General features: G+C 38.6%; 1 protein-coding gene across 2 annotated transcripts in view; it reads right to left on the minus strand.

The window, feature by feature from the left end:
- Positions 1 to 20,292, minus strand: part of JAZF1 (JAZF zinc finger 1) — a 186,772-nt gene that overhangs the window by 81,532 nt on the left and 84,948 nt on the right. For both annotated transcript variants that reach the window (XM_014894084.2, XM_088163517.1), the window contains one exon: positions 2,547 to 2,619. In XM_014894084.2, coding sequence (XP_014749570.1) covers positions 2,547 to 2,619 — 73 coding nt within the window. The remainder of the gene's footprint in view (positions 1 to 2,546; positions 2,620 to 20,292) is intronic.

Here is a 20,292-nt window from a genome sequence, read left to right on the forward strand (position 1 = left end):
ATGGAAGTGTTTGATGTAGCAGTAACAAACCATTATGACCCATAATTTATATTTTGTCCACCAGTTTTAAAAGGAACGTTATCTGTCTACATGAGGATCACACACTATGGAAGCAGCATCTGTGTGTAGTTACTGAAAGCTGTAATGGCAGTAAATCTCCAGCAGAGAAAGAGATGGAGCCTTACAGATTTAGACATCCACAATGAGGGCTGAGGGCTGTCTCAGAACTTCAGAGCTCAAACAGTATTGCTATAATATTATGCCTGAGAAAATAACCAGGGATAGAAGGGAAATGGAAACAAGAGTATGTTTCAAGTTGTAAACAGAGACTCCAGTACCCTTCTCTCTCTACTATCTGTTTTACTGATACTTTATCCTCCCAGCTATCAAGCCAGACAACCCAGATTTATGTTTTGTTTTAGCTCATAATAGCCACCATACAACAGGGCAACGGGCAGAGCATAAAGCACACCCATTTAATCTTTCTACCACAACATATATTTAGTGTACATCTTATCACACAATTTTGTCAGTCCCTGAGAATCAGATGTCCCTATTTTCCCAGGCTCCACGAGACCGTATGGCCCACACAGAACATATTGAATATACAAACTTGCAGAGGAAGATTGTTTTAAGGTCTGTAACTCACAGCAGGAACTGAGCTAAGTTCAGTTCCACTTGGAAGCCATAAAAGCATGGGTTTAAAAAAAGTGCAGCCGTATCTGGTGTTTGATATCTAACAGTATGCAACATGTTTATGACATGTATTAGGCTACAAAATCTGAGTTCATAGCCTGGGACAACAAAGCAGAACTCAGCTCTGGCATGTGTAGTGGGAAATAGAAAGGCATGTCTTGTACTGTAATGGATATTGCTGCTCCCTCAAAAGATTGAGTCACATAGAGCAGGTGGTTCAATGAGAGATACTAGGACTTGGGAAAAAATTAAAATACAATTAAAAAGAGCAGCTAAATAGCAGCTGGTTGAAGCACAAGTCAATTCAGATTCAATTTTACCGTATAAACAACACAGTTCGGTTCTCTAGAATTATTTTTCAGAAATGACAGGGTAAGGAAGTTTGGACAAAATATGTGGCAACTAAAACTGTCTCAGTCACACAGAACTCTGTTTAAAGGGTACCAAAATAATGAAATCGAGATGAGGTATCACTTTCAAACTACTTTAAAAATAGTCTGATTCCAAACTGATGGTCAAGTCCCAATGTCTTAAAACAAGTCCCATCCTGAAGTATGTGGTCTTGAAACAGCTTTTCCCTAATTTCAAAACAAACCAAAACCTTTCCCCTCTCTTACATTAAGTAAAATAACCACAGAAGCAAAAAGAGAAAGCACCCAAGTATATGATGGAAAGAAGGAAACATACCAACATGCACAACAGCATACCAAGCCTACATATTGGAAAAAAAAAAGTTTTATACATTAAATGAGATCAGCAGAACTAAGTGTTAAAAAGGGTCATGGCTAATTTAAAAATATGCTTTAAGAGTCGGACTGTCTCCAGGAAGAACAAGATTTACTTGCCAAGTAGGAAATCATGTCAATACTGGCTATTCTTAATCATCATAGTCTCATGTAGTGGAGAAAATGTAGTCATTTCATCAAGTGAACACCACTTCTGACTTTCATGCTTCAAAGTATTCTTCCCTCACACACCCATTGACACTTTTTTTGCTACAGCAAACATTATAGAAAGCCAAACAGCGGATTCTGTGCTTTTAAAAGTTTGTTGGTTTTTGCTTTAGTTTTGCTTTTACCCTTTTAAAAAATGAAGTAGAATTAGAAATAAAAATTTTGCGTGGCCCATGAGAGTTTGAATCAACTCAGACTATGTCAAACTAAATCTTGGGTTAGTCTTCCAGGATTACAGGGTTATGAGTTTGTATCTCATCCTCTAGACAGCAAAAATAAAAAAGCAAATTGATCTTCTATGTATAAAAAGCAATAATCCATGCTGGAGTACCCTGGAGGTTTCAGTACCACCATCAGTCAATAACTGAAAAATTAAGGAAGGCTCTGTTACTTAGAAAAGTAAATTGTTTAATTTATTAATTGCTTTCAAGTTCTAGGTTACACATGGCTGGTAAGCAAGATTTTTAAAGATATACACAGTGGTTGAAAATCTTTTGAAGTTCTGTAAAAAATCCGCTTATGTATTGAACTATTTTCAGTTAGAACTTTTTTTCAATCGAAAGTGAAATCTTTCTCTACTCACTTGTGTGAAGTACAGTAAAATAGAAAACTAAGCCAAGAAAAATTATCTTGTTTGGCATGAAATTTAGCTAAAATATAAAAAGCTAAAACCTCATTCCTAAGCATTTGAGCAGTGCAGCTGAAGGGCTATAGCCTGTACCCTATCCAAAAGTGATAAAACATTTAGTTAAATTTTAATTAAAATGTTTTTCCAAAACAGGTGCTGTGAGAATGCCATATTCCATGATGCAAAACAGTGCATCCATAACCATGCCATTTTGGTAGAATATATATTGTGCAAACCAAGAGTTATACCTGAAAAATAACCACACTTACCTGTTAATGTAACTTAGAGCAACATAGGTTGGCTGCTGAAGTTCTTGTTTCTCTAATACACGTGGGTCTGTATCTGGAATAAAGAAACACATAATACAGAATTGAGCTTTCTGAACTGACACTGGAATTAGGGGATTGAATGCTGCAAAGTAACCTAAGTGGACACAAGAGATACAAAACAGCTCAGCCCGGTTTATCCACAGGGCACACTTAGCACAGCTCAGCCACTCGCTCATTCATTCATAAACACAATATTGCATTACTTTACACAAGAATTTGAAACATCAACAGTGATGTAATTTCCAACTGTCACACAAGCTTTCACAATCCCCCTCATAAATATTAGTTTTCACTGCTTTCCGTGATTTATAGTGTTAAATGGCTCAAGCTTGCTTCTTTTTTAATGTAGCCATTTTAACATTTTAAGGTGTTCCAAGAGTGATTAGATCCCTTCTGTTGGGCCTTGAGACTTTTCTTCTGCATCTCTGGGTTTTGTTCTCTCCCTTCTCTACAGCTTATTTTCTGAAGCTTTAAATCAGAAAAGTCATACAAAAATGCTCTTGAAGCAAAATGCTTGCCAAGCAGAGCACTGCCCACCCAAAGCCCTGAAGCAAACACATCCAAATTCCCTCGAGTGCTAACTTTCTCACTCAAATGAAAAAAAATATGTTTTCAATCACTGTTTCCATTGTCCTTTGCAGTTAAGCTGTGCTTTCATCTAACAAAGGAGTATTGGTTTGAATTTCTGAAACCAAAGCCAAGGGAGTAAGTATGTCCATAATTTAGACGATTTTCTTATACCAAAACCCAGGGTTATACTGAAGTTTCAAATACAACTTTGTCCCGAATAGCTTACAGGCACTTTAGGAGCTGAGCATAAATAGCCTTCAAAAATTCCCAATGGAAAGTGTGCATCCTGCCTGTGCAGATTACTACATAGTCATTAACAACATGTTTTACACATTACTTGAAAAGTAATTCTGTGTGTAACTTCTGCATTTTAACTATCAAGAATAAAAACTGCCTTTACCAAATGGCTCCCCACAGCACTGCTGCTATCCATCTTTTATTTCTGAGAACCATCTACTCTGTGTTTGGTGAGAGGGGGAGGGCACTCCAAGCAAATCCCACGTTTTGGATTGTTCTTGCTTCCTTCTACAGCTTTTAAGCATTGTTAATGTTTAAAAAACTCACCTTGATAAGCACATTGGTTTGACTTGATCAGTCGCTTTTGGTGGTTTTTGTGGGGTTTAAAACATGATACAATTATTTTGAAATCTGTCTTTTTTGCCATGCCTTAAGGAAGATTTTTAACTGAACTGAATGGGGACAGTGCTTGAAGGTTGGTGCATTTGTCACTCCACTCCTGAAGCAGATAAAGTCTTTATTCAAGGAAAAGCCTCCCAAAGCTCAGACTGATCCTAATCTTTCTCCTTACACTTGCTCCTGCACAGTTTAGGCTGAAGGATTTGCTAACACGCCTTTATCAATATATCCCTGAAGAGATAAATAACTCTAAGAAAGTTCAGTGAAGAGGGATAAAAGAACAAGTGCCAATCCAATCAGCAAGCCCCAGCCTGTTGCTCGTAAGAGGAACAGATCTTTTTGGTGCCTGGGGAAATTCTGCAACAATTGCCAGCACATCACTCCATATGAGGCTAACCAAAGACAGCAAAGCATCAGTGATCTCCCATGTTGTCTAACTCTGAGGAAGTTAGGTCACACAACATACAAAGATCTTTTATTTGCCTTTCTTTCTATAAAACCCACCATCATTTAGCAGGCCAAGCATACAACTACTGCCATGGTGAGCTCTCTTAAATTTACACCTTGGTGGTGCATGGCCTGCCATGAAACTGTCTCGATGCAGAATGTCTGCAGGGCTTTAATCCCAGCCAGGACTATCTGAGAGCTGCTGCAACCCAAGTTCAGCATCTGTGGTTAAATGACTACGTCTTTGCTAATACAGTTCTTAAATGGGATTAACCTCCACCTATAAACAACAGTTTCTGTGACTGAAGGAGACAAGATTGGGGCTGGTTTACATCAGAGTGCTGCACATTATCTGTGGGAGAGGACAAGCAAAGGCTCTAATGGAGAATCCACCACCCTTCCCACAGCTTGCCAGTGGCTCCCCATAACACCAGCTGAAGATGAAAATACAAAGACAAAAACCAAAAGCCCCATAACTTTTGTAGGAGTGTGTTATCAAAGCAGAGAGCAATTTGCCTGCTGGCACCTGGAGAAAGCAGACTCCTGTCTCTCAGTAGGTGCTGCCTGACACACGAAGAATACAATGCAATCTATCCATCCCCCTTCCATGTATCAGACTTTACATGTTTTAAAACTTAATTATGCTATATATACCCAATTCCACTAAATCATCTAAGCCATGGTAAAAAAATCTTGTATGAATTTAGCACTTGGAATGCTTGACATATTTTCATTCCTCTTGCAACCAGGTGCTGGGTTGCCAGTCATGAGAATGCTGCATTCACTTCTGCACTGCAGCAGAAACTATACATAACACTGCTGGGTATTATTTCTCTTCCTCAGCTATAATATTTAAAAAAAAACAGCACAGAAACTTGTTCTGGGGCCAGGGCAAGGCCTTCAGAGAAGAGCAGAATAGAGGAGAAACCAGACCAGCTGTGCCACAGGTGGCAGCAGCCATAGGGCCCTGGCACAGTCCTTCCCCAGCTGAGGGGCATGAAGACCACACTGGCAGCCCCTCTGCTTCCACTTAAAACCTGCATGGCTGTGCTATCCAGGCACATTTAGCCCACCACTGCCAGCTTTTTTCTCACTGTCTGAAAATGTCACCAGTCCATTCTTTCCTGCCTCCATTCTCTTTTCCTCAGCCCAGTCTCAGACAGTGCCTTTCCCCTCTCCTGCCCCTTCCTAGCTCCAATTCTTCCTATATAACCTGCCCTCCATCAGTCTCTACTGCTTTCACTCTTATTCTCCCCTCTAAAAATGCCCCAACATAAGAATAAGTTAACCCTTCCATGGAGATGTCTATAACCACTTGTTCACTCTTGTACCACAGGAATGCACATAGATGCAATTCATTCCCTGGACTGCCCTCTTCCCTTCTGCCCCTGCCTGACCCCTCCATTCCCGTTATTGTATTTTACTTCCAGTTTAGGCAACCTCTGCTTACATTCCTGATGTTAGTTAGCACTCTTTTAAGCAGAGTGAATACATATTGTTAACAATTACAAAAAGATCACAGCCATCTCAGACTTGATACAAAAATCCCCCAGTAATTAGCACTGTTTTTTCTTTATTTTTTAAGGAATAGCAAGTATAGCTACAGTGAGATTAAGCAGCAGTATTCTCTGATGCTGCACCTTCAAGCTTGGACTTCCCAGCACTCTGCTTTTCTCATGCCTAAGCATATTCATACAGACACTAGCAATGTTTTCTGATACCACACATGCTGCCCAAATCATGGCTTTGAACACATGCTGCCCCACTGACCAAGATGTTATGCATCAACCAATGCTCTCACTTAATCTGACTCGGGAACAAGGAGCAGGAGAGACAAAAATCTGTTGTCAATCTAACAAAAATGGCCCTTTAAGATGTTACATGGTTAGTCAGTGTTTCCTAAAACTCACATAGACTGGTCAAAGTCAACCAAAAGTAGCCTAAATAGTTTTCAAACAGACACCTATAATAGATTAAACGCTCACAGATGACAAATTTCTTCTTGAAAATATTTAAGCAATATAACTTAATGCTGATCTGAGCTCCCTTTCTTGTAAGAAAAATATCCAGCACACACACACAATCGACTCCTGAACTTGAGGGGACCAGTGACTAACGTTACTTTAACTGTTACCTTTACTTTTTGAACTAACGAGGACTATCTAAGACTCACAACTTCATTGGTTTTGCAGTAACACTTCAAATCCGCTAGAACAAATTGCCACCCGTGGAATATTAGCTGCCTTCATTACGTGGCTCTTGTTATAAACATTATGTGCCACTGATTTCATTCCACAGTGGGAAAAATTACTTTCTGTAATGCTGTGAGTGTTTTTTAGCTATGTCCTCCTAATTTACTATGGTGCTAGATTTTTTTTCCCTTTTTCTTTTTTTAAAATGAAATGTTATTAAAATAAATTTTTTATCTTATATGAACTACTCCAGAGTTTTGTTCTGCATCCCAGCACCTCACTATTTAAAAGACTGAAGTGTGGATGCTAACATCCATAAGAGAGATAGAATTCCTCAGTCATCTGCAGGATTAAACCTTTCTAATTTCTCACATCCACAACTTGTTTCATACTGGACAACTAGACAAGTAGTATGAGTGTATAATTAAGGCTGAGAGACCATAAATTGTACTGAGACATCTTTGAACTGTTCACACAAAGCCAGGCATTTTCTGTGGAGTATGTTCTAACAAAATAAATCACTGACTACTGAAGCATGCTACGATTACTAAATCACCTCACTACACAGAAATAACTTGCAGCCTGAAAGCACTGCAAAATCCTAACCTGGCTAAGTATTTTAAAGAGAGCAAATAATAAACAAAGGCATACACATCCTGTATAAGCACAATCTTCAATTTTGTAACTTGGTTCTACATTAATATTTCTGCACAAAAATGCACGTCACATCTTCACTGTATATAATGCAGCAAGAAGTTTTTACCCTGCAAGATACAAGAGAGTTATCAGAAGCAACTTCACTTTCATAAGAGCCCTGGTTTTAAATCACTGTGAAAGATCTTTTCACCTTACAAAACGCTAACAAATTCCAGTGGCATTATTTTACGACCACAAGCTTTCTTCTTACGGGGACCAGGAAAGGTCACTACCACTAGCAAAGTGGTAAAGATAGCCTCAGAAGAAAAATAATGACCTAAAGGTGGTAAAAATTATACTGCTCTTCAACATCTTGAATATGAACTGGCCAGTCCTTTTTTTACCCCTCCTGTCACCATTTAACAAGAGAAGAGGTTGAGGTCAAGACTGACAGAAGTCCAGGTGCCTAAAGAAGGAGACATGAATCCCTGCTCACTTATAAATGCAGTCACTGGATTGTCAAAACTTTTTGGTAGCTGTAATCCTCCAACAGATTTCACAGACCAGCGACTTGAGTAGCTTCTTTATGGCTGATAATTATCCTTTCATCCATCTTTGTTATAGGGGGTATTATGCTAATTGAGTGTGGGGATGATTATGAGGGAACAAATTTCAGCCCAACAAAGTGTCTGAAGTGAGCCTCTGGTGAAGTGAGAAGTACAAGACAATTCGCTGATGTTGCACATATGACTTTTTGGAGGGAAGGATTAAGAGATGTCCATATCTTAAAAAGACTTAGGTTTGAAAAATACGTCTTCTGTAAGTCATATCAATCTTATACCAAATAGTTACAACGAAAGCAAAAGGGCAAAACTCCCCATGTCAACCCAAGGGTCTTATTTCCCTTTCAGTTTAATCTCTAAAAGAGTAACAAAATGCTTTTAACGTAACGAAAATAACAGCCCTGCAAAGGATTTTAAAAGGATTTTATAAGCACATATTTGCAAGGACCAAGGACTTACAAGTCTCTCCCAAGTCACTTGGACATGTTAGTGATAATCTCACCTTTTTGTGCAAGATCACACTGGGGTAAACTGGGAACACGGAGGTTGCCCAGACTGAAACCCAGCTTTGCCAGAACATCCATACACACGTTCTGCTCGCCCACCAGCAGGTTTGCAGAGTGCCTGTCTTGTATTTCACTTGGCCTTGAAACTGGCTGATATAAGTCAGCTCAGCTAGTTAATTAAAACCTACACTTCCCTTGAAACTAGCTCACTTCACTAATGATGCCAAGGCAAATATTTCTGTTGGCATCCTCAAAAGTCTGCAATTGTTTCTATGTGGATGTAGCTTAAAAAGCCAGAAATAGATAAATTCAATGTTACTGGAAATTGCTCCCCATCTGAAACCTCCATTACAAGGAAACCATTATGAGCTTCACAGTATCAATTCCAAATGCAGCATTATTCATGTCTTCTTATAAATAATAAAAAAAAAAAATCACAGACAAATTAACAGAGTCCCTTGATTATCTCTTTAATAGAAAAAAAAGTTTTCATCTTCAAAAAGATTATGCTCTTTACTTCAAAGACAGAACACTGGAGGATAAATATGATTCTGCAAGAGTTTTAAATCCAGAATTCAAGAACACCTTTGCTATTTACGCACAAGTTTAGGTTCTTTCCAAGATCAAGCTGTTAAATACCACAGAGATGGACTTATCAAAATGTGTGAAAGAGATCAGATACCAAACTTTCACATTTCCACAATAAGCTCTTATAGATGACTTAGCTTTCTAAATAGATTACTAAGAAAGCTACATTCAGGCAAGTACAAACAAGAAAACACTGTACTTATGTCAACTTCCACAGTTTTAGTGAGCGCTAGAGGCTCCAGAATATGTTTTGGGACAAAATTCTGCCTGCTTGGTCTATCCCAGAGCTTCAGAAATTTCTCAGTTAGCTGCAAACAGTTTATTTCCCCCACCAAATTGTACTTCAGTGCATGAGGCCATGAAAAAGAAACCCTTAAAGACACAGCTTACGTAAGTGTTACAAGAAGGTCATGAAACTGCAGAATTTTTGGCCTGCTGGGGGACAGCTCAACTGTAATTGCAATTGCTGCATTACAGCAGAATAACATAGTCCAAAGACAAGGTAAAGCATCAGAAGTCACAGCCCAAAAACTGAGCCACTGTGGACTTCTCCTAAAGCCTTCAAGCACAAAAAGGTTATCATTAATCTTAATAACTGCAAATTACACATTATGCATGCAGACAAGTGGCTAGCAAAAGGAAATGTCAGACAGAAGGTTTATTTAAATGCAGGCTGCCTCAGTAAAAAAAACCCCAACAAGTATAAATTGGGAATGCACACATAGGCAGCTGGAAGGCAAAGCAGCAGCTGCTGACTTAACACCCTGGATTAGCACACACTGGCCCCTTCATGTTGGTGCACCTCCCAAGGAAGTGAGGCAGCCCTTGTGGAGTTCCCAAGGAAAATGGTAATTTGTAAAAACTGACTCTTCATTGGAATGAAACCATGATCCCAGAGACAGCACTCCCAGCATTCTAGCTTCACTGAGTCTTAATGAATGCAGAACCTCTAAGATGCAATCAGAGGACATCACTCCAAGACTGAGTATAAAAAAGGGTCAGAGAAGTTCTATGGCAGAAAATCGCTGAAAACTAAAGCACAAAAACCTTCGAGAGCACCACAACCAACAGCATTCATTCACTACCTCAGACTGACACAAATGAAATTCCATTTTGTAACACAACCCCTGTGAGACACAAGAAGTCAGGGTTTTGTCATATGAGAAAATGGTATCTTGGTGGGTGATAAAATAATACATGGTATTTCAGATAACCTACACAGAAACAAGTCTGTGCTTTGATCTTACAGCAGAATAGAGCTTTTTATACAACACTACTTTGGAGCAATCCTGTTTCATCCTTGCAAGCTGCCACTATTTTAATTCAGACTGTGAACTTTTAAAAATAATGGCCATCCCTTATCTTGTCCAGACAAACAGGGTTCTGATTACAGCTTCATATGTATTAATTTAATGCACAGTTACTAAAAGTATTTTAGCAACACAACTGAGATGATCACTTGACATTTTCCATTTTTAATTTAAAAACCAAATAGCCAAGTAAACAAACAGAACGACTTGCAAAACAAAAAGACTGAAAAACATCTTTAATTGAAAAAAAAAAAAAAAAAGAATTGTGATATAACCATATGCAAGAAAAGGTTATTTCAGATATGGACAACAGAACAGAGAAAAAATGCTTGGAGTCCAGTCAAGGATCCCGAAGCTTTTAAAAATGTTCTAATTTCTGCAATTAAGTTAATTATTGCACAATAGTAAGCAACCACAGTGCTCCACAGTTGCTGAAAGCAACCTTTGCATCTGTCATGCTGTCTTCAAACAGGCAATTAAAGTGAAAAATGAGAGTGTGCATAACTTTCCAGTACCATATATTATATACAAATAACACACAAATAAGAACTGAAGTCTCAAACCAAACACTTGATCAACTTAGTCATGTTTGTATCTGTTTATTTGAACATGTATTACTTCGCTACTCTTGAAATCCTTATTACAGATAATCTACTGCTTTAAGAAGAGTTTTCCCTTACCAGAACTTAAGACAACTTTCCAATTCCCTGTCCCCAAAATAAGTTGCATTAACTGAGGCTGAGTAGTATAAAGCATTCCAGCTATGGGCTTTCCTGGTCCCCTTTAGAGTGGTGCTGACTGGAGATACAGCCCAGCCCAGGAGGACCCTCCCAGACCTCTGGCACACCTGAGCAGGCTGGCACCCACAGCACCCACAGTGGCACCCAAATCTCCAGCAGCAACTACAAGACAGAGAGCTGTGTAGGAAGGTACAAATCCCTAACTCTTTCAGAAAATACTGTTGTGCACTGTGATTGAAGAGACTCTCAATCTCTGTAGCTCGTACCTCAGCACAAAAAGATTAATGCTGTAAATCAGCTACTTCATTTCTATTCAAACAGAACATAATTGCTGGTAACTGACTGAAAAGCAACAAATGCCAAAAAGACATCTTTGTGATCTTTCAGATGTAATGAACTGCAAGCACACTTCATGTGCCATGATGCTTTTCCATTTACTATGCTAATTAGTTTTTATTTGAAACACACAATTATTGCTGCAACCAAATGCAATCATTAAAGCATTTATTTGATAGGCAAAAATATTCATGAATCAAATCACCAGGAAAAAGCAGTGCTGGAAAGGTCCCTTAGAGAAGGAAAAAACCCTCCAAGACTGCTGCTATTTAATTCTAGTTTTTAAATATTCCGTTTTCAAGCATCTGAAATGTTAACATCTTGCTTGCAATTTCTGAGTGCAAATACACTTAATGAAGCTTGACATAGAGAAAAAATAGAATGCCTTTTTCACAGAACTTAACAACATTTAATTCAAGTCAAATAACCTCATGATATGCCACTGGAGAGTAAATAAAAGGTCCATTTGCACTTAACAGTCAAGCACATAGGACATAACATATATCATTAGTAATCTCTAAAATTATCCCATTTCAGTAATTAAATGAGCATTTTTATTTCTCACCACACTATGATGTCTCTCTTGGCTGAGAGTTTTAAAACCTCGTGTACTGTGGAAAGGCATTCACTCAGCTCAGGGAAGGTCCCCAAAATCAATTAAAAGAAAACATAATTCATGATCTAAGGATACTATTCTACACTGAACAATGATCAAACCAATTTGACGACCTGCAGCACAGCTCCCAAATGCCCACACCAGCACAGTGGTCTCTTTAACCACTTTTGTTGGCCCCGACCATGCTCAGAACAGCACAGCTACATCAGAAGAGCCCCCAAACCAGGACACAGCAGGAGCCCATGGAAAGGACTCCTCTGGCCAGCACAGCTGCATTGCCTCCCCACATGACTCCTGGTGCCAGCAAAACCCCTCTGCCTGTATGGCTGTGACTCCCTGGAGGTGACCTGGTACTGGGGGGAAAGAGTTTGAAGAGTTTGTCATTCCCGACACCGCCAGACTGGAGAGAGTGGAGGAAAAGGAGTGCCCCCAGCCCTGCCTGCAGAATTTCTATGTATTCAGTCAAACCCCTCCATTTCCAGCATTCACACATTTCTCCCTTCTCTAAGGTGCATACATATCATTACCCAGCACATCTGGAAGCGACAAAAAAAAAAAAAAAAAAAGACTCAGGAGCATTCATTCATTCATCCTGCTCTTAGCTTTGCCAAAATTACAAGGAAATAAATTTTTAGAGTTGATAATTGACTGATTGAGGGTTGAATTCTGTGGGTTTCTATGAAAACCCAGGCCTGGTTTGGGTAAATCCATTGGGAAGTTTGGCCTTTTTTGGGCAAAACTTGGTAACTAGCAGTTGGAGAACAATCTTTACATAAACCACAAGGCTCTGCTTTTTCAATGTGAGGTGAGCACATGCTTAAGACCATATTTTAGGATAAACAGTTTAGCATAAAGGAAGCAGTTATTTCAAAACAGCTAGTTTTCCTACCAAGAAAACTGAAAATTTATAGGTTTGTGTTTGGCCTTAATATTACTAAAATACTCAAACCCTTGTTCTGATATAGTTTTAATAATGAAAACCTGGCTAAACATTAAAAAATAAATAAAACCTAGTACTACTTTAAATAAAACTTCAAAATATATATATCTTGACAGTTCTGATGCTTGAGGGATTTATTTCCCAAAGTAGTAATGATCTCCAGGAGTTAAAATAATATGATTATATCCCAACTCCATGACCAGCTAAACCACAACTGAACTGCAGTGGCACATATTTCATTTGCAATGTCAGAGGATCTCCATTTCAGACTATCAACACAGCACTAAATTTCCAAGTGTCACTGGAAACAGGCCACCTCTAATTTTGGTTGGAAACACTAATATGAACCGCTATAAGCAGCACAGCCAGTATTTTACCAGTTCGACCTCTTCATCTTTACCAGGAGTGAGAAAGGAAAGCTTTTTCCTCTCAGTTTTATGCTATGTCTTCACTCCTCTGCAAATAGTGGTTGAGGGATTTTTTTTAGATTATTTTAAAGGAGGATTGTATGAGAAGGAAACAAAACATATTTTTCCTGTGACTCACTAAAATTACTATAAGCGGCTTATCTTCTGTGCTTACTACTCTGCAGTCTTGTAAGAGACAGGATTCCTAATCTTCACTTCCTGCTGATAGGGAGTGCACAAAAGTAAGGCATTTCTTGTAAGGAAGAAGGAAAGAGTATAATTACCTAGCATTACTCAAAAGAAGCTCCAGAAGACAGCAACCACACCAGGTGGAGCATGGACAGGAACCAGATGTGTTAGAACACCAAGTACTCAGCTAACCTTTCTTTCCTGAAATGTCTTTTTCAAAAATTCGTTGGTACATACCAACGTGTCTTACACTATTTTTTTTCACTGGGAATAATTTTACCACCAATATGCCTCATCCAAGGCCATGAACAACTCCAGATTTGTCAACAGAGCTACACATGAAATATCCAGTAACAAGCCTACACTGCAGAGAACAAGAAATGCACAAAAACACATATCACACATCACATTTCCCACAGGTGTGGTGTGGGGGTGTCCCTCTCTTTAAGAGGAAGATATCATCATTGAAAATAGGGCAAAAATGTGAACCTAATACTCTGAGATGAAAAATCTATTTCTCTGCAAACTAACTGTCAATAAACTTAAATAAAATATCCCTAAACAGCACCTTTTGGAAATCTAAGAATCAATTATTGGGATAACAGGAACTGGCATATGAGAAAATTTTAAAGTGCTGTTAGCCTTGAGCAACAAGACTATTTTGTTTGCCCTTAAGTATTAAAACTGAAAACTTGGAAGTTTTTCTGCCAATAAAACTTGCATGGCATTTCCTGGGACAGAAAATACCTTCTCTGCAGTTTTGTACCTTTGATAGTTGTTTTTGAAAGAGAATTTCCAGTTATCTTGAGAATAAGAAGGTGAAATAGATGATTTCATACACTGAAGTTAGTTAATTGGTTCCATATGTCCAGCCACTGGGAAGCCAAGTGTAGCAAGGGTTTGGTGCCCTACATTAAATGACATCTGGCTCAGTCCAGCTCTTAGGAAGGACAGGATTTTGCAGAGCAGGCAATGGGTGAAGCCTCACAGCTCCATTGGAGCTGGATCCTGCCATGCCTCACCTCAATGGTCTGAACCCATACAGCACAAAGGTAAAGACAAGGTTTTATTTTACCCTCCTGCAACAATTCATAAACTGAGGCTTGCAGAGCGAGAATAAAACCAAAAAGTGAGTGGTCAGTTTTAGATAGAAAATAAATTTATATAAGTTTAAAAATATCGCCATTAAGCAGAGATTTAGGGAAATAGATGAGCTTAATAATCAAAGATGTTCTAAGACCATGGTATGTTCTTACACATTCTAGTTTTACTTTATTATCCCCATCAAAACCATGCAGCATCCAACAAAACAAAAAACTGCCAAACCCCACCAACAAAAACCAACCAAACAAAACAAACAAACTAACCAATCAACCACCCCCCCCCCCCCCCAAAACAAACCAAACCACCTAAAATCAAACAAAAAAAAATTGCCTGGTGTGAACACTTAGGAAATACAGGAAGTTACTGATTCCTTCAAAATTCTTATACTATCTTTGCCCTCACATAGAATTTGAATACAGAATTATTAAACAAATAGTGACACCAATGAATACAAAGTTAACTGATCATAAATTAAAAAAAATCTTTACAATTATGACAACAGGAAGACTATTCACTATAAAAGCTCACAAAAAATTATATGCTACTCTTTAGCTTCCACAACTTTGCCTGACCTTTGAGTAAGCCTGAAGTGTCTGTACTTCCTTAATGTTTGATGTAATAGAAAGCAACAGAAGGGCACTGCACTTTTTGCAGGTGAAAATGGTGCTCCAGGTTCACACAAGTCAGGCTCAGGCAGGCTTCTCAGCAGACAAAACTCCTCTTCTGCTCAGGAACGTCTAAGGGGATCAAGCATTCTAATAAACGCACTGGTATGTCAGAAATCAGTTTTAATGAAGTAAAGGTAAGAAAAAATATATGAAAGAGAAAATGTCCTACAAGCAGCATAATTTTTCCTTGCATTGAATTACGTACCAATTAAAATAAAAATCTGTTCACTCATTTTTGCATGAGTTTGAAATGTTTATTTTTGGTGTAATAGTGTAGACAAGCAATGCCTCACTCCTAGCTCAGGATAACTTCAAAAGGTAGAATAGTCTCGTTCAAAAAAGTGTTAAGTTTACTGTCTTTAGTAATTTGAAAAACCGATTATTCAAAATTTCCAGAACACCAGTTATTTTGCTATTCTTATGTATTGTAAGTCATTAGAATCAGGAAGAACTTAGAAACAGGTAGGGAGAAAAGGAGGCCTTCTCAGGTCATGACACTAAAATATTTACTGTATATATGCACATCTTTCAAGGTAACTAAAAAAAAAAGCACATTCTTCTAAACACTCCAGCTGCTAATTTTACAGTTAGCAGCTGACAAAGAAAATTACTTCCGAAAGTGATGGTATAGTACCTTCTAAATTCTACTACTGTTACTACTAAACAGCAATTAATTAACAATTAGAAGTTGACAGCATTACCAACTATTACAGCAATAAATCTTAATATGATTTTTATTCTGTACTGTTCCTCCTCTTATCAACGTCCAAGTAGGAAACAAAAAGCACAAATATACATTTACTGAAATTATTTAAGGGCTGTAATAAGGGGAAGACAGTAGATAAAGGTTCTGATGCTAAATTTAAGGACAATTTAAACTCTGATTAATTTGTCCCAATATTTATTCAGCTATGCTGTTACTACACTGTTGGAGTTATTAGTAAATACAATTTTATAAAATCCTCTAAAGAACATGAAATAATTTGGCCTCAAAAGACTATCTGTCTATAGAAAAAATACACTTTCCCCTTTAAAAACCCTGTATTTCAATAATGACTTTATAAGTGAAATTGCACATAACATCAGAAAAATAAAATCACCTTTCCAAGTATGCTACTACCTGCAACAGCAGGTGCTTCCTATTTTATGTCTGCTTCTCTCTTCTCAAGAAATAGTTTTAGAAGTTTAACAAAACCCTTTAAAACATTTCCATCAAAGGCTTATTTAAAAAGGTATGGCCTGCTAACGGGTATTTGTTCAGAGGAAGAATTTCTTTGGTTTGTTGTTTCTAAACAAACTAATAAAAGAACCCAAATAGTAACAAAATATTTCTCCAGGTTCAACAGACACCTGCATACTAGCATCAGGACAATATAACTGCATTCCTGCCAGGATTAATCCACTATATAACTAAAATTGCTTTAAACTCTTTTTATATTCAGGACTAACATGGCATGCAAGTATGGTGGTTGGATTACAAGAGAAATTAAGATGACCAGCAATAATGCTCCCCCTCCTCCAAAGCATTTTCCCTGTCCCTCCAATAAGCCTCTTCTATGCCCTACTCCTGTCTCTACTACATCTACTACATCTCTACTACATCTACTACAGCTATGTGAATTATCTCCCTCTCCATTCAGTTCAGATTTTAGCAAGTTCTAATATTCATTCCTTAATGCAGTGTCAGCGTGCTCACCCCTTGCTCTAGAGAGTGGTGTTGATTTGCAGAGAGAAGCAGAGAAATGCCTTGTAACTCCCCCATCATTTATTCTAGCTCTAAAGTTTTCCACTGCAGTCAGTAGACTACCTAATAGCCTAGTCAAAATGAAGACAAACATCTTCTATGACAGAAAACTGTGGGGAAGGTGGCATGAATTAAAGAGCTTGAAAATAAACACCTTAAACAAACCACCTCAGCAGGAGACCGAGATTGTCTGGCAATGGACTGCAGACAAGATGCTTAGAAAAGCCCCATAACAAAGAAAAAGCTGCATATTGTTCGAGGGTTCCCATGTCAGCACCACCCCTGAAGCCAGAAACATTAATGACTTCTCTTTTGTTTTTGTTCTTTCTGGGGAAGAGAAGGGAGTTGAAATCAAAACAAACAAATAAAAGTATATAAAGATGATTAATTTTCTTGCTAGTTGAAATTTGCCCATGCCAAGTACTAATGTATGATCCTGGGGTTGAAAGTTTCTTGTTTCCATTTTGAAAGGGGCAATGGAGTCCTACAATTCGGTCGAGTGATTAAAAGCTTAAGACACTCCATACCAGAGGCTGTCCACTGATTCAGCTCAGCAGCCAAGCTTATCAGTTTGATGAGGTAATTGCTTATATCTTTTCCTAACTACATTTCCCTTTCTCTTCCTTATGCACTTGGAAGAAATGATAATCATTTCATTGATTATCAATGAAATGTACCAGACTGATAGCTTTCAAAAACACTCTCTGCATTGCCTTGGTAAGCAGAAATTTACTATAAGCAGTCAAAATGCAAGCTTTCCTACTGTTGTATCTGGTGTATGTTTAATGTATCTGTATCTGTTTAGTGGGGTAAAGAATGACTTCCCAATGTGAAAGTACAGGGGTATCATTCCACCACAGGATGAGACCCTGACAAGCCTTTGCAATCTGACTTCAATGGAAAGAAACCTGGGGGACTGTGGAAGGAAGGCACAGGAAGGTACAACATGCTCTGACATCCATCAGTGTAAATCATCAGTGGACTGGGACAGGGATGGATGACAAGAGGCAGACTGCACTACAGTCATGTTGCAGCCTGAGGTAGTGTCTGCAGGGAATACAATAGTCCATTCTCCATGTCCATGCAATAAATGGCCTTCTCTCTGCAGCTACCAGCTAGGATTATAAATCAGTATGTTTTGCAATATTAAAAGCCACTCCAGCTGCAAAGGAACCAAGATCATAAATTCTTTTCAATGCACTTTTGAACAGCTTCAGACAGTAGCGAGGCTTTCCTGGGAACACTAGACAGCTGTAAAATAGCTGCTTCAAATTTAGGTTCTATTACAGGAGATGGAAAAGACCTGTATGAACTATTTAATTAACAGATCAAGCCACCAAGACCCACGAAGAAAAAAAATCAGCTCCTAACAAGTTTTTAACTATTTCTTGAACCCCTACGTGATGTTTTTGAATTAAGTCAAAAAATCTGAGTTGAAGGACATCTCCAGACTTCATCTCCCCATTGCTATTAATGCATGTCAGGTTAACAGTGGAGGTAGAGTTTGAGGTATTTCTCAGAAGGGTGAGCCTGCTAACCAGAGCTCTGGGGAACCCAGAACACACTAGTTCTTCCTCAAACAGGAATGAAAGAGGTCTTTGCTAATCAGTCTATTTTCTCAAATAAAATCAATGGCTCTTAATCTCCAGCTGAACACTTAATTTACCAAAAAGGAAATTAGACTATTTTTTTCTATAACTCAACAGCAGCTGTAGTTGCCCATGCAAATTACCTCTCTGCTGTTCATCAGACCTGGTTATTTAGGAGCAAGTTTGGAGTGGAATGGGAAAGCAGCATTGTAGTATCTGCCATGACCAGTAAAGGAACTTCATGATTCTCTGGCAAACGATGATCAACAGCTGCAATTATTGCTCAGTGGTTTCACTGAGACTTGCTTGGGCTCTGCATGTGAGAGGAATGCCATCAGCAAAAACCCACTGCTCTTTAAATTCGGTTTTGTTCAATGTGAACAAAGAACTGTTACGAAGCACCTTGATAAAACATTGCATAATAAGTACTTTTAGCCCACTATCAATAATGGCAAAGCTTCTCTTGAAGAAAATTATTAAGTACCAAAGTCACTTTTGGTCCCAGTTTTAAACGAGAGTGAATATTCTGCACTGGCTAGAATCAAAGGCCTCAACATCAATTTCCAGCTCCGTCACGGACTGCATAACCGTCCTAACACTCATTTCTTTGCTCAATTCCCATTTAGTTTTATTTTTTTGCACTTCAAACCTTCTTCTGCTTGCTGTGCATAAAATTAAAGAAGATTCCTGAGGCCACATTGTATGTAGCCTCATAAATTGTATTTGATGGTGCAATTAAGTACCTACAGACAGTGAGATGTGAGCATAACTGTACTTCAAAATCTTCCCATAAACGCACTTTATTTTTTCACAGCTCCAACAGAAACAAAGTACCATTTGCCTTTGTTATTACCAGCAGCAGAAGGCTGCACTGAGGTCTCCCTGGAGCTTTCTCTTCTGCAGGCTGAGAGAATGGCTGAGCCATTCAGCTTCACCTGCAAACTCGCTGTGGGTGTGCCTGATCACACTGTCTGCCACTGATGTATTAAAGAGCACCAGTTCCAGGACAGAGCCCTGAGGGACACCATCCATCAAGCAGCCCCAGCCTGGACATGGAGCCATGGACCACAGCTCTCTGGCTGCATCAGGGTACCAAATAAACAAAGGACTCAGGCTGTAAGCTACAACACTGAGGAGAAAACACAAGAGAATATATATAACTCTAGTCACTGCATGCATCCGAATATTCAATCATCCACAAGTGCCTGGAGCCACTAAAACAGAGTGATCAGAGTGGGTGGGGAGGATGACACCCAAAACCACCACTACCACCCTGAAAATAAAAAAGAACCACTCAGTTTGAGTTCACTGTCATATTCCTGGCAGAATATCTGCTGTAGCACTGCAGAGAATTTTACAGGCCTGGAGGAGACACTGAAGAAATACAAACATATCAATGAATACCAGCAGTGAGAGATAAACAGTTTCAAATGCTTCGTACAACCAGAATCACTTTGCAGCCAGATTCACTGCCAAGATGAAGACTTGGAAGGCTTCTGTCAGACTATTTCCAATTACAGTGTTTTATGAAAACACAGGGCATACAGTATGCCTTGATGAGAAAAACCAGTGTATATATAGGCTCATCATCCTCAAGCAGAAAGCACTGAGGTAAGTACTAGTTGTTATGGATACGTCTGCATAAGTAATGACTGTTATTGCATCTAACCTTCGGGTTTCATTTATTTTATATTGGAGGGTGTGGGTGTGTGTAGAGAGATTTATGGCTTATATTATAAACTTTCATCCACCACAAAATCCTGAAGTGCTCTTACACTGACTGAAAAAATACCTTCAAGCAACGAGTTTAATGTAAATTCAGAGTAATCAAATATCTCTAGATGACTTTGAAAAACGCAGTGCTGATTGTTCTTTTAATCTGTTTGTGTATTGCACAGAAATTCT

Source organism: Sturnus vulgaris, chromosome 1, assembly GCF_052056855.1.
Source record: "Sturnus vulgaris isolate bStuVul1 chromosome 1, bStuVul1.hap1, whole genome shotgun sequence".
NCBI lineage: Eukaryota > Metazoa > Chordata > Aves > Passeriformes > Sturnidae > Sturnus > Sturnus vulgaris.